Source organism: Carassius auratus, chromosome 8 (assembly GCF_003368295.1).
Source record: "Carassius auratus strain Wakin chromosome 8, ASM336829v1, whole genome shotgun sequence".
Lineage (NCBI taxonomy): Eukaryota > Metazoa > Chordata > Actinopteri > Cypriniformes > Cyprinidae > Carassius > Carassius auratus.
Window position 1 is genome coordinate 4049175 of NC_039250.1, and position 16269 is coordinate 4065443.

Genomic DNA, 16269 nt, shown 5'->3' on the forward strand with positions numbered 1-16269 from the left:
CACGAACCCCAAACTGACTCAAATGATTCGAAAACCCGCTTTGAACTCCCGAAATGACTCAACTGATTCGCGAACCCGCTACGAACTCCCGAGATGACTCAAATGATTCATGAACCCGCTACCAACTCCCGAACTGATTCAAATGATTTGCGATCCCCAAACTGACTCAAATGATTCGCGAACCCGCTTTGAACTCCCGCACTGACTCAAATGATTCGCGAACCCGCTACGAACTCCCGATCTGATTCAAATGATTCCCGATCCCGCTCCGAACTGATTCAAATGATTTGCGATCCCCAAACTTATTCAAATGATTTGCGATCCTGCTCCGAACTCACAAACTGACTCAAATGATTCGCGAACCCTCATATGTGCCAGTGTTTAAATGTTTGCACAGAAACAGAACTCTACTGTATTATCAAATTATATTTTTTAAATTATTTTTCTCACTCGTTTTAAACAACAGAGTTTAGTTTCATCCAACTTCAATTTATTTCCAGGTTTAAACTATGTTTGATTCTCTTTTAAGAAATCTTTGACCAGACTTCCATTACTTCATTTTTACTTCCCACCTTTAAAGGATTTGGTCATTTTTCATTCATAAACGCTGGCCTTCGTTTGTGGACGAAGTACACAAATCAACTACTTGAGTAAAAGTACAGATAAGTATAATTAAATATTACTCCAGTAAAAGTGAAAGTAGTCCTTTTTCAATTTTACTCAAGTGAAAGTACAAAAGTACTAATTTTTTTATGTAGCCTACTTAAGTAAAAAAGTACTGAAAGATAGATGTTTGCAATTTTATATAGGCTACTTAATTTAATTTTATATTAGCACATTTTTTTTTATAATCCTACTGCTAAAAAACCTGGGATTTTTTTTCCAAAATAACCACTATATGGAGTCAAGATATATTTTTGTTGTTGATATGGACTACGTTGACGACAGTGATGTTAATTGTGAAGCTTACAGTGATGTACCTGAGAGAAAGCAGATTTGACCATCTGATTTTCACCAGTAAGAAAAAAGTATTTTAAAGTGTGTTATTTTACAGAAGATCACAGTTATATATGACATGATAATAAGGCCTGAAGTTAGGAAGAACATTTTAAGTAAAATATAATTATATTTTCATAATGATTTTTTCTTTCTCAAACCTTCTCTGTGGTGTAAAAACACCCCTGGCCAAACGGGGTGCATCTCTTCCCACTCTGAGAATTACTGTAGTTAACATGTTCTGAACATCACATCCTTTCTTTTCTCCCCAGATAAAAATATTTGGACATTATAAAAATGACCTCAAGTTAGCACCTGCAAGCTTGTTAGCTAGACAGTTAGCATCAGCTAACAATATCCTACTTATTTTCAGTACGGTTATGACTAAACATTCATGTCTGTCTACTCGTCTAGTTAATCCAAACAATATAACGTTACTGTTGATAAACAATATAAAAACAGACGGACATGGTAGCATTTTAATAAAACTGTTAATATTACGGCAGCGGAGAATTTGAACATACATTAGTTATTTTATTTAATCTGTGTTAGTTCAATGGTTCTTCAATTTCAATTTCAGTTTTTTTCAGTGATTTTCAGTTACAATAGGCTAATTAATCCTAAATTTCGACATTAATAACTTACTTTAGCAACATCAGACACACGCGCCCTCACAAGATCTGCCGGGTCTTACTTCTGTAGACTCGCACTAAACGGTTCATTTGAATCAGTGAGTGGTCGACTCCAGAAGAGCTGCAATCGGATAATTCTACTTCGTTTCGAATCGTTTGTGCGATTTGCGATCCGATTTAAACGTTTATTTTGAAAAGACTCAGTTCGTTCATGATGAATCAGACACCGCTTCTGCGTGTCGGAGCATGTGATGTACATATTATAGGGAGAAACGATATGTTGTTTGAAATGTAGTGAAGTTAAAAGTACGCTCTTATGCTTTGGAATGTAGTAAAGTAAAAGTAAAAGTTACTCAAAATAAAACTACTTCAGTAAAGTACAGATACTTGAAAAATTTACTTAAGTACAGTAACGAAGTATATCTTACTGTCCACCACTGACAAGCAAAGATAATATCACTGTAGACTAGATTTGTTCCTGTGGGATTATATCGATTTCAGATTTAAAATACAGCTACAATTTGTAATAATACGTGAAGTGATTCAGGGATGTTACAGTTTTTATCAAATGCTTACACATTAAATCTTTACTTACAGATTACAGATTCTGAAAGCTGTCACTCAAACAGAATTAACACCAAATCTGCAAAACCATGCACTTATTTATCAGCCTTCGACTCAGTTTTCATAATTTCATATAATACTTTTTTTTTTGCAAAACACAACACAATTGTCTATGCAATGCACACAAATGTAACAATAACATTATGGTAAAGGTATTTTCAAATGTTTTCTTTTGAGACGTGTTTCTTATCATTTGAATGTGGTGCTTCATTTTGCAAGCGATGTGAGGCATTTTGCATTTTGTGTGTGCAATTCTTGGATTTGTGTGAAACGTTTTTTTTTTTTTTTAAGAGGCAATGTTTTAATAAAAATGTCAATAAAATTGAATTTAAAATCTGAATTAAATGATGTTCATGCATTGTGTGTGTGTGTGTGTGTGTGTGTGTGTGTATATATATATATATATATATACAAACTGTAAATCATCAAGGAATCACTGTATGATCCCTGATTCCGGATCTTGTATTTTTTCAATAGTACACTCTTAGAAAAAAGGGTTCATTGGGGTTCTATATAGAACCATAGGGTTCTTTACTCAAAAAGGTTCTATAATGACAAGAAAGAACCCAGATTTTTGGAGAAAAACTGAAATGGCACTCTTCGTGTGATATTGATTAACATAAAATGATATAAAATATATAAATTTTCTAACCCCCACATCTTGTATTTTGTGATCATTCACATGCATTCATAAATGCATTTGAATACATAGAATAATGCAGTGAAAGAACGCACTCAAAATGCACATGCTCACTAGTATGACTTCATCATGTAAATTTACATTAGCCTAGATGCATGCACTTTTTAGGCACGATTTGTTTAGTTTTTGAATATTCTTGATACTGTTAAAAGGCACATCGTTTAAACCAAAAATACGAGTTCACATATCACACCTAAACAAGCTTGGAAAACGTAATTAGAACTAGCTACTAAATTAGTTTAAAATGCCTATCCATATACAGCTATGATTCGCGAACCCCAAACTGACTCAAATGATGCCCGAACCCGCTTTGAACTCCCGAAATGACTCAAATGATTCGCGAACCCGCTACGAACTCCCGAACTGATTCAAATGATTCGCGATCGCCAAACTGACTCAAATGATTCGCGAACCCGCTTTGAACACCCGAAATGACTCATATCATTCGCGAACCCTCTACGAACTCCCGAACTGATTCAAATGATTCGCGATCCCCAAACTGACTGAAATGATTCGCGAACTCGCTTTGAACTCCCGCGCTGACTCAAACGATTCGCGAACCCGCAACGAACTCCCGATTCGCGATCCTGCTCCGAACTCCCGAACTTATTCAAATGATTCGCGATCCCGCTCCTAACTCCCGAACTGACTCAAATGATTCGCGAACCCACATATGTGCCAGTGTTTAAATGTCTGTAGGCTACAGAAACAGAACTCTACTGTATTATCAAATTATATGTTTTAATTACTTTTCTCACTCGTTTTAAAACAACGTTTAGTTTCATCCAACTTCAGTTTACTTCCAGGTTTAAATTATGTCTGATTTTCTTTTAAGAAATCTTTGACCAGACTTCCATTACTTCATTTTGACTTCCCACCTTTAAAGGATTTGGTTATTTTTCATTCATAAACGCTGGCCTTCGTTTGTGGACTCAATTTTAATAAAACCAGCAGCAGTGGTGGATGAAGTACACAAATCCAGTACTTGAGTAAAAGTACAGATAAAATATTACTCCAGTAAAAGTGAAAGTACTCCTTTATTAATTATATTTTCATAAAGATTTTTTTCTTTTTCAAACCTTCTCTGTGGTGTAAAAACACCCCTGGCCAAATGGGGTGCATCTCTTCCCACTCTGAGAATTACTGTAGTTATGTTCTGAACAGCACATCCTTTCTTTTCTCCCCAGAAAAAAATATTTGGACATTATAAAAATGACCTCAAGTTAGCACCAGCAAGCTTGTTAGCTAGACAGTTAGCATCAGCTAACAATACTTATTTTCAGTACGGTTATGAATAAACATTCATGTCTGTCTACTCATCCAGTTAATCCAAACAATATAACGTTACTGTTGATAAACAATATAAAAACAGACGGACATGGTAGCATTTTAATAAAACTGTTAATATTACAGCAGTGGAGAATTTGAACATGCATTAGTTATTTTATTTAATCTGTGCACTAAACGGTTCATTTGAATCCGTGAGTGGTCGACTCCAGAAGAGCTGCAATCTGATAATTCTACTTCGTTTCGAATCTTTTGGTGCGATTTGCGATCCGATTTAAAAGTTTATTTTGAAAAGACTCAGTTCATTCATGATGATTCAGACACCGCTTCTGCTTGTCGGAGCATGTGATATTATAGAGAGTAACGATATGTTTTTTGGAATGTAGTAAAATTAAAAGTACGATCTTATGCTTTGAAATGTAGTGAAGTAAAAGTTACTCCAGTAAAGTACACAGTAACGAAGTAAATCTTACTGTCCACCACTGACCAGCAGAGATAATATCACTGTAGACTAGATTTGTTCCTGTGGGATTATATCGATTTCAGATTTAAAATACAGCTACAATTTGTAATAATACGTGAAGTGATTCAGGGATGTTACAGTTTTTATCAAATGCTTACACATTAAATCTTTACTTACAGATTACAGATTCTGAAAGCTGTCACTCAAACAGAATTAACACCAAATCTGCAAAACCATGCACTTATTTATCAGCCTTCGACTCAGTTTTCATAATTTCATGAAACACTTTTTTTTGCAAAACAACACAATTGTCTATCAAAACACAATTGTCATTTTGCTTCTCAAGTTAAAGTAAAGTGTTTAGATATTTGTACTGAAAAACATTGAAGTACCCCTGTGACATTCTTTACTTAGGAAAACAAGATTTTTTAAGAGACTTAATTTCATAGCTTTATCAAACAATACAATCACTCTCCTGAAGAATCCAATACAGTATATCTGTAGGTTGTGTTGTAGAATGTCTTAAATCATAGCTCAGCAGAAATTGTGTATTTAAGGAGATTTAACAGCATTACATTGTGGTAAGTGGGTTCTGAAGGACGAAACATCAGTTTGTCTCACAAGTTCACAAGTGGCTTGTTCTTTTTCCCCTTGTGCAACCATGTTTTCATGTACAGCTGCTTGACCTTTCTCATCCTAAGAAGACAGATTTCTCCAGGCCATCTTCGACTTTGCTGTACTCCAGGTTGGATTTGAAGTATCGGCTTTCATAGCGTGGGCTGTTCCTCACATATTTAAGATACTCCGGAGCTCCGGGACAAATGACGTTGTCAGCCAACAGGACAGTGCCTTTCCGGAGTAGACCACAGTCCTACAACGTCATAAAATAAATATGTTTGTTATTTTAAGTATGTTAGAATAGGGTTAACATAAACAATAGTGCAATTTGGGCTTCTCACCTCGAGAAGTTTAGTATCTGGTACGTAACGATCTTTCCAGTGGTCCAGAAACACAAAATCAAAGGATTTTATTCCAAATCGTTCTTTCATTTTGGGGATTAAGTCACCAGAGGGTCCCTCCACTAGTGTAACCTTTAAAAAAAGAGATCAAATAAATAAATAAATGGATATTTAGTACCTAACAGAGTATGTGAGCGGACTGGTGTGATTTTAGTGAGGAGCGGATGTTTCAAAAGTTATCTAAAGGTTATTTGGAGTTTTTAATTTTATTTTATGTATATATGTAAAAAAAAAAAAAGTATGTTTTACAAGAAAAATACTATTTCAGTGCTACTTTGTATTCCAAAATATCACATTTTAATGTGTCTCTTGCCATTTCTTTGTGGGTTTCAATTTCTGAGTAAAATGCTTCTATGGCAGTTTTTGTGTGTGTGTGTGTGGATTAAGAAAAATATTCTTGTTTTCCTTTTTAATCTTTGTTTAATCTATATGTGTGTGTCTGTGTGTGTGTTCATCTTTGTTTAATCTCATAATAGGTGTATCTAAAAAAAATCTAATATTGTGAAAAAGTTAATTTTTAGGTAACATTTCAAAAAGTGAAGCTTTCATATATTCTAGATTAATTACATGTAAAGTACATTTTAATTTTAATTTTGATCATTAGAGCTGACAGCTCAGGAAAGTCAAAAATCCTTCATTTTTTTATTTGCATTTAATTCAGTGCAGTTTCTGAGTGAAAAAAGGTTTCAAAGCAAAGTCCTTGCACACCAGTTGTTTTTCTCACCTTGTCCTGAACGCCTGCGTAGGCAATGATCTGACGAGCAACTGCTGCAAAGGCTGGGTTGAATTCGACTGTAATGAGTTTGGAGCCAGGAGACAGAAGTCGAGCGATCCGAACCGTGGAGTAGCCGCAGTATGTGCCGAGCTCCAGAGCTATGCTGGGGTTTACCTCCGTCAACACCGAATCCAGTATGAGCCCTTCAGAGAGACACACAGAGCTCAGATAGAGGATAACTGAGGAAACTAATCAATGAGGTGGCTAATGACATCACTGAAATATCATCAGAGCCTCTGTGCAACATTAACAGCTCCGCACCATCGTTTATTCATCAATGTTTGTTGTCACACATTTAATTGAGCTGCTAACAGGAACAATATCACACTGACGTTCACTGTTTGGTTTTGTATAGTGGCACTAAAAATATTTGAAAACAATATGTCTTGAATCAAGATATATTTACTTGAGAAGCAAAATTACTCATCATGTACAAAATGACAAGATATCAAGTCTTGTTTTTTAAAACAAAAAAAAAAGGCCAATGCACTACAAAAGAAAATTATAACTGTAAAAAAAAGTATGTTTTACAAGAAAATAGGGCTAGTTAGATATATCGCCCAGCCCTACAAGAAAAATAGGCCTTCTGTTTCAGACTTTGTACTTCAACATAAAACGTTTAATGTGTCTCTTGCCATTTCTTTGTGGTTTAAATTTCTGAACAAAAATTGCTTCTTTGCCTGCGTGTTTTTTTAAAGTGTGGAATAAGATAAATATTCTAAATATTAAGTTTATTTTTCTTAACCCAGTGCCAGATATTTCTCTTATCAAGTGTTATAGTGTTATTGAGATAAAACAAATGTAAACTGAAATAAAATGTTAAAAACTTAAAACATATTTTATTGACATTGATTGCAAAAGCAACATTTCTCTTTTTCATTTAGTATAACTTGACATACCAAAATAACTAAAAATAAAATAAAATCTAGTACTTTATGTAGTAAGCCATCCTCAATCCCATAATGCATCAGTGCACCTAATTGGTGTTGTTGGTTGTGTAGGATGCATTGGCTGCACATTGTGCACATACATAAATGCAACAAGTGTGCAGCCATGTAGAGAGTGTATTGACCCAGTAGACAAGAGACTGCCTTTACTTCTCATTCAGAAGAGCCGGCTGTAAGCAGCCCTAAAGCCATTTACACAAGAGCAGAAAACAGCATAATACAAACTAAAACAATATCAAGCTAATGGTGAGAAAATTAGTAAGGGATCAGAGAAGGAGGCAAGGGAATAGAAAACAGGTTGGTACCTTTTTCATCGCCCACATTCATGGCCCATTCTTTGTGCCGGCCGTAATAGTCTATGGCTGAGAAGACGCTTTCAGGGTCTCCTTTTGTGGCATTCTTCTGAACAGCTTCCAGCATGCGCTGCATTCACAGAAATCAGCCATGATCAACAGTGTTCTTGAGCAAAGCAAAGCCAGAGAACAATAGTTGAAAAGTAAAGACACATAACAGGAGGCCATTAATTACTCTTGCTTTCCAAAGCCATTCTATAGAGTTTCTGCTATTGAAAAATCCTGTTTAATCAGAGGTCCCTTAAAAAATGGACTTGGCCTGTCCAATGGTACTGATGCCAGAAGGTAATACTGTGGGTATATGAATATATAAAGTGATAGTGAATGATTACTGTTTGCATGTAGTATGGTATTGATATTACTCCAAGGTTCTTCAAATAATTAATTTTTGAAGACAATTTTATTATTTATTTTTTACAAAATTAAATAATCCTAAAGATTTATGTTTTCCATTATGATGATTAGTGTTTTTGTTGTTGTTTTTATAAAACTCTGCGCACACACACACACACATTTGTTTTTGGTTTCTTTATACTCCACAAACAATGATAAAACATAAAAACAACAAAAATAAATATACATAAGAACAATATAAAAGATCTAAAACTCATCTACATTATACTCCAACATATACAGGTCATTCTCAAAAAATTAGCATATTATGATTAAAGTTCATTATTTTCAATAATGTAATGATAAAAATTAAACTTTCATATATTTTAGATTCATTGCACACCAACTGAAATATTTCAGGTCTTTTATTGTTTTAATACTGATGATTTTGGCATACAGCTCATGAAAACCCAAAATTCCTATCTCAAAGGTACCAGGTCATGCTGAAAAATGAAATCTTCATCTCCATAAAACTTTTCAGCAGATGGAAGCATGAAGTGCTCCAAAATCTCCTGATAGCTAGCTGCATTGACCCTGCCCTTGATAAAACACAGTGGACCAACACCAGCAGCTGACATGGTACCCCAGACCATCACTGACTGTGGGTACTTGACACTGGATTTCAGGCATTGTGGCATTTCCTTCTCCCCAGTCTTCCTCCAGACTCCTTGATTTCAGAATGACATGCAAAATTTGCTTTCATCCGAAAAAAAGTACTTTGGACCACTGAGCAACAGTCCAGTGCTGCTTCTCTGTAGCCCATTTCATGCACACGCCTGTGCACGGTGGCTCTGGATGTTTCTACTCCAGACTCAGTCCACAATCTTCCTCAGGGTCCGGTCACCTCTTCTCGTTGTGCAGCGTTTTTTGCCACACTTTTTCCTTCCCACAGACTTCCCACTGAGGTGCCTTGATACAGCACTCTGGGAACAGCCTATTCGTTCAGAAATTTCTTTCTGTGTCTTACCCTCTCGCTTGAGGGTGTCAATGATGGCCTTCTGGACAGCAGTCAGGTCGGCAGTCTTACCCATGATTTCGGTTTTGAGTAATGAACCAGGCTGGGAGTTTGAAAAGCCTCAGGAATCTTTTCCAGGTGTTTAAAGTTAATTAGTTGATTCAGATGATTAGGTTAATAGCTCGTTTAGAGAACCTTTTCATGATATGCTAATTTTTTGAGATAGGAATTTTGGGTTTTCATGAGCTGTATGCCAAAATCATCAGTATTAAAACAATAAAAGACCTGAAATATTTCAGTTGGTGTGCAATGAATCTAAAATATATGAAAGTTTAATTTTTATCATTACATTATGGAAAATAATGAACTTTTATCACAGTATGCTAATTTTTTAAGAAGGACCTGTACATGTGTGCAATTAACATGCAAAAATATCTACTCATATTCATGTCTCAACATTTAATATTCTAACAGCAGCTGACAAATGACATCTGGCACACATTTTTACTTGCCCGAGGTTGTCTAAATCATTTCCTTGAAGGTAACAACTGACACTAAGGGATGAGATGAACTCTCTATAATAACCAAACCTTTAGATATATAAATATAATTAATATCAACACAGAATCAGATACATATAATATAATGACATGTTCTTTACAGACTTTGTCACATACACCAAAAAAACTGTATTTTCATGGCAACCTACAGTAGCCTTCTATGGCACCATGTGTGAAACACCATAGTAGGAGCATGGTATTTTTGTCATCAGTGACTCTCATCAACAGCTCGTCTCTGTATATGTGAGTGATGTATGTATAATGACAGTGAGGGTCACCTGAGGTTGCGTTGATCCCGTCATGATGTCAAGGAGGCGCTTAAGGATGACATCGTGCCAGAGGAGTGCCAGCCAACCGCTGCTCTGCACAGCTGCAGGAATGATCCAGCGATAGAGGACGTACAGGACAGCTGCTGTAACCACCGTCACTGCCAACAAACTCCACAGCATCCTGTGAGAGACAGAGAGAGACATTCACAAAGAGAATAAATGATTAAGGTCAGCCAAAAAGAAAAAGAAAAGACATAACCAGCTTCACAATTCAAAGAGGGTGAGACTACAAAGCAGATTCAGAAAGTATTACACAAAAAAACATAAGGCATCAGTGTAAAACATGGGAAAAACTGGTGAAGGTCAAAGGGTAAATCACACAAAGCCTTTTAAAACATGTTTCTGTTTTTTATATTTTATATTTCAAAATCCAAAGTAAGAAACAATTTATTGCTGAAAGAAAATTCAACGTTTCAGTATAATTGTTTTATTTTAATTTATCTATCAGTATTTTCTTTTTATGACAATTAAGCATATTTTTATGCTTGTATACATGTGTTTGCTAATTTTCAGTTACATTGGATCAAGGTTATTATAGTAAAATAGTACCAAAAAGTTACTTAAGATAACATACAATTTTAATTAAATTAATATAAAAAGACTTTTATTTAAGCTAGTAGCCAAAGCAGCATTTCTCTTTTTAATTTAGTTTAACTTGATGTACTAAAATAAAAATAAAATAAAAACCACAGCCTTACAGAACAAAAACACACCTACTAAAATGAATAGTATGACAGCTAACAACTCAAATTAAAATGTAATCAATAAAAATAAAAACAGATTCAAACTTTGGTAACACTTTACGATAAGGTTCATTAACATTAACAACTGAGAATGAACAATAGTTCTACAGCATTTTTTTATCTAAATTAATGTAAATTTCAGTATTGATTTCAACATTTACTAATGCATTATTAAAATAAAAATTTGTGCTTGTTAACATTAGTTAATGCACTGTCAATTAACGTGAACTTAAAATAAATGACTATATTTTCATTAACATTAACAAAGATGAATATATACTGTACTAAATGTTTGGTTCTTGGTTTGTTCCTGTTAGTTAATACATTAACTAAAGGAACTTTATTGTAAAGTGATACCCAAACTTTTAATAAAACTATAGTCATTTATGAATGATACTAAAATAACACTGATTCAGCTTTATATTTGCATTCTCATTATTCTATAATCAACCTGTCTGAACACAATGATTTTTTTTTAAAGGCAGCACAACAAATACTACCATGATATATAAATATTTTACAATCTAAATATTTTTTATTTTCTATCTGTAATATTATTTATTTATTTATTTTTGCATAATGGTTAGAATGAGATTTTTTCACATGACTATAATAAAAAAAGCCCTTGATTGTAATAGAAATAATGCCACAAAACATTTTTTTTTATTTAATTTCATATCATTTTTATATATTAATTTATATTGATTTAGGACATAAAACATAATATATATTTTGATATGTTATAGATAATTCTAATCTATTTTTTTTTGGAAAAAAATACAATATAGGCTTTGTGAGACTTACTTCAAAAACTCACTGTCAGTTCATTGTTGATATAACGCCAGCTTAAAGCAACACAACCTTTGGGCCTAAATTATTGATTATCTTATGTGTGTTTATGTCATATGGCCACACCTGTGTAAATACCCACAGCTCAGATCAGCCGCATGATATGCACGTGATATAACACCATGACTAGCCATATTTGCAAGGACATTTAAGATGTTAAAATCACTAATATTAAGATTGGCCACATAAAAAAAAAAAAAAGTCAATACAAGATACACACAGAAAATAGACAAATGAGAGAACAGGGTTAAAAAAAAATCTTTGACATTCAGTGGTGTGGAATGCCAAATACTCAATCCCCCTCTCCTGTTTCAGTCCAGAAAACAGTGAAAGCTCCTTTTTCTGTGCTATGCAAGATTTGGCTCATGCCTGGGGAAGGAAATGAATTAGCACAGCTTCATCCCCACAGCTGATTTACCACTCACATCAACAGAGTATGCCTCATAATAATGGCTTGCCAAATGAGGATTCAGAAGTTTTTTTTATATGCGTGTTAACAGCCCACTTTATATGGCTTAATATTCATGGTTAAACATTACCCTGATCGTTTGTCACACTTTACCTACTCTAGTATCATCAACTTAACCTTTTCTTGAAGATATATTCATCGGTGGTTCAAGTGATGACTACTACAAATGAAAAACTATCGTTTTTTTCACACCTAATGTTGAGAAGCTTTGTGTCGTAATGCTCATGCTCACAAAGACATATATAGTAATATATAGTAAAAAAGTTCAATATTATTATAATTTAACATAATGGTTTGCTAATTGAATATGTATGTAATTTCTGTAATTTATTCCTGTGATGTAAAGCTGATTTTTCAGCATCATTACTTGATGTATACTCTCAGAAATAAAGGTATAAAAGCTGTCACTGGGGCGGTACCAAAGGTTTTGGAACATTTTGGTTCCTTTGAGGTACATATTAGTATTTAAAGTGTACATATTAGAACCCAACAGGTAAAAGTGTACCTTTTGAAAAGGTACTGCCCCAGTGACAGCTTTTGTAATTTTTTTATTTTTTTTTCCTGAGATTGTACCAGTCTTCAGAGTCACACGGGGCTTTAGAAATCATTCTAATAAGGTGATTTGCTGCTCAAGAAACATCTCTTATTATCAATATATTTATTTTGTAACATCATAAATGTCTTTACTGTCACACCTGATCAATTTAAAGCATCCTTGCTGGATTAAAATATTTTACTTACTAGCTTTTGAATGGTAGTGTGTAATTTATTGCTAAGATTTTTTTAATAAAAAAAAAAAAGAAAAAGAAATTTCTTTTAAACTCAAGAACGCCATAAAAAAAAAAAAAAAATTCAATCGGGAATATTTCACCCCAGAATGAGAACACTATCTTCATTTATCACCCTCATGTTGTTCCAATCCTGCCTCTTAATTAATTTCTTCTGCAAAACACAAAAAGCTTTGGAATCTGGAGTTGACATTTTCATCTTCATTTGTGCTCCACAGAAGAAAAATATTCATACAGGGTGAATAAATGCTGACAGAATATTCATTTTTGGACAAACTATCCCTTTAAAAAGAAGGTTCTTAAAAAACAAAGTGCAATATAGCACCACATGCAGGAGTTCTGAACAAGGCCTTCTGCTCCGGCTTTCTGTGCAAACACAATGGGCCGCTCATAAAGAACCCCAGGCACGATCCGCTGGAGGAACACAGTGAGACAGTGGTGACAGTAGAAGACCGTGCGCTGTCAGAACATGCTTTAATTAAAGATGGTATCACCGTTCAGACCTGCAGCTGAAAATAAAACCCCTAAAAGAACCAGACAGACAGAAGTGTCTCTCTTAAGCAGCCAGTTTTACAACTTCTGTCGGCTCCTCCACACATGTTGATATCAACCGCGTGGCCTGCCAGAGACCTCAGGACTTTAAGCAAGACTGAGTTCTAATTACTAGGCCACATTAATATTTAAGTCTCTTGCTTAATTATAGATTGCAGCCAGACTTTAGTAAACTGAAGTGTGCTGTTACCGCGAAGGCAGAGAATTAACACTTTTGCGCATGCTGTGTTGCTGGATGTGTGTATTTCAATCACCATCTTGCTTATGAAGAAATATTGAAGTGTGAATGATATTGGTTGTTGTGAATGCAGAGCTGGATCATGCAGAAAGCTACATAAACACAAAAGCGTTACGGCAAGAAAAGATTCTCACATAATACATAACACATATGCATGCATTTCCTTGAATTTCATAAGCCAAACAATCTGTTGCAATATTGTGCCAAACAACATTTCCATAATCTTACTTCCTTTTGCAGCTGTCTTCACAAACACACACACACAGAGTCGAGCTTCCCTTTCTCTTTTACTCCGATGGCTTTATGCCTTTCTCTGACAAAGTCTTTCTCGCTGGCCTCTCTCTCTCTCTCTCTCTCTCCCCTCCCTCTTCTGTTTGCTCTTTCTAACCTGTTCTGCTGGTCTGCCTTGATATGTGTTGAAAGTGATGTATGACCTCGGGTCATGCTAGAGAGAGAGAGAGATGCAAGCACACACATGTGTGTAGAATACAGGCTTCCCCTCGTAAATATTCAGACATGCACTTACAAACTGCAGGAGAAGGAGCTGAACCTCGGCCAACTGGGCTGAGTTTTAATCCTCCTCTAGCCAATCATGTTCTAATCTTCTCGCGCTTTCTTACACCCCCTTCCTGCCTCGCTCTCTGCTTCCTGGTTTTCCCCATTATTCCTCCTCCTACCCTCCCCATGCACACACTGACACATGGATAATGATGACAAAAGAGGGGCCTCAGCATCACCATATCCCAGCACAGGGTGTATAAAGAATGGTACATCTTCTGCAAAAAACATAATGGAGCAAAAAAAAAAAAAAATGCAATACTAAATAGATATTAATTCATTAATGCACATAATGGTTTAGAAGATATATATGATATAGATTATGAAAATAATTTTAAAACATAAAAACCTACCTAGGGTTCATTTACTTAATGTAAAATATATTTTTATGATAATCACTGGAGGGTCAACTTGACCTTGTCATTGTCATGCTGGAAAGTCAATGCAAATTGTCTGCCATTATTTTCTGATAATATGCTGCATTCATTTTCCAATCATTTTTCATTCCCAGTGCCTTTAGAGCTCAAAGTTTTTTTACATCAGTGAGCCAGTACCATACTTCACAGTGGGGATGGTATTATTTTCATTATAGGCCTTGTTGACTCCTCTCCAAACATAGTGCTTATGGTTGTGACCATAAAGCTAAATTTTAGTCTCATCACCCCAAATCACAGTGTGCCAGAAACTGCACACTGTGACATGCAGCTCATTTTTGTTCAAGTACCGTCATATTATGCTCCTTGAAACAACCACACCATCTTTTCCCAAAGCAGCCTGTATTTCTTTTTAGGTTACATGAGGGTTTTTCTTTGTATCCTGAGATGTGGAAACGGCGAAAAGAGAGAGAGAGGGCAACAATTTAGCATTTTAGGTCAGCATTCCCATTTAATCAGCCAATGTTGTCTTAACTAATTTAATCTTTTGTAACATGGGATTTTGACCAAGTATATTAAATCTTGACTTTTGTAAAATGCTGCTACAAGATGTAAAAAACTATTTTTTACATGTTTTTTTTTTTTTTTATGAAAAATTACAATTTTGGACATGTAAGGTAATAAAAAATATTTTTTAAATAACTTAAAGTAACAACAAATGAACATATAAAGCAAATATCTTTCAAAAGAAATTCCATCTGGAGCATGCACCTGTTTGCCTGTCTGCCCTTTAAAACTGCTTGAAATTCACATGTAACCAAATGGTTTTACATTGGGTGCACATTGCTCAAAAACCACATAAAAATCGCATATACACATGAGAAATGCATGTTCATTTTCTATATTCGTGGTAAAACAAAAGACTCGTACAAACACATTGCGTGAGCTCTACTTGAGGCTTAAGAGAAAACAGAGAGAAAGATAAGGAGAAAGGAGGAGAAAGGTTACAGATCCCAAATGTATTCTCCTTAGTACATGTCATTTCCAATATAAATCATCTATACACACACAAACATAATGATGCTTCCAGTCGGTGCATCCACATACAGAGAGGTGAGCACCGGGCACTCTGTTTGTTGTTCTGTGAACCTCTAACGCTGCATAATAGTGTCGCTCTCAACAGGTTAAGCACTTGAAATGTGAATGTATGAATGCAGCACTTTACGGCATGCGTCAATGGGTTTGCCTTTTAGGATTACATCAGACAATAAACTGCTCTTATCTGCAGTATTGTTCACCAGTATAAATGAGTCCGTAATAACATTCTTATTTCTAATTAAAGGTCAATCGTATGTGGTCATCATCAAGTAATAAGGATGGCATGTAGAAAGTCACTTGACCTGGCTGAACAGTGGCCACTGGTGGCCGAAAGAGGAATATTCAGAAGTGGTCTCTTAATCTCGACAAGGTCAAAGATGACTTTCCTTGCCAATGGCTAGCTAGTGTTACATATAATTAAAGGCCATTGAAAAACAACACGCTTGGTGCTGTTTTTAAAAAGGTAAGAAAACCTGTTTAAAAAGGTGTAACCTTAAAGTATATGCTTCATTGTGTTGCATTGTATGCAAAATTGCATTTTTAATATTCAGCTCCCACATGTAGTGC

At 35.0% G+C, this 16269-nt stretch overlaps 1 protein-coding gene across 1 annotated transcript; it reads right to left on the minus strand.

The window, feature by feature from the left end:
* Positions 1-4829: 4829 nt before the first annotated feature.
* On the minus strand, positions 4830-14053 carry LOC113107011 (catechol O-methyltransferase A-like). The gene is made up of 6 exons (XM_026269129.1): positions 13901-14053; positions 9983-10154; positions 7749-7866; positions 6446-6639; positions 5662-5793; positions 4830-5573 (listed from the first exon to the last, which is right to left on the minus strand). Exons 2-6 carry the CDS (start codon positions 10151-10153, stop codon positions 5394-5396), a joined length of 795 nt encoding a protein of 264 aa, XP_026124914.1. The 5' UTR covers position 10154; positions 13901-14053; the 3' UTR covers positions 4830-5393.
* Positions 14054-16269: the final 2216 nt, after the last annotated feature.

What these genes read in the sequence shown, in the direction of transcription:
- LOC113107011 (XM_026269129.1), bottom strand. Translation starts at nt 10,153, where the DNA reads ATGCTGTGGAGTTTGTTGGCAGTGACGGTGGTTACAGCAGCTGTCCTG. An exon ending in CGGGATCAACGCAACCTCAG is followed by an intron (nt 7,867 to 9,982) that starts GTGACCCTCACT and finishes CTGTGAATGCAG; the next exon opens with CGCATGCTGGAAGCTGTTCA. An exon ending in CAGATACTAAACTTCTCGAG is followed by an intron (nt 5,574 to 5,661) that starts GTGAGAAGCCCA and finishes ATGACGTTGTAG; the next exon opens with GACTGTGGTCTACTCCGGAA.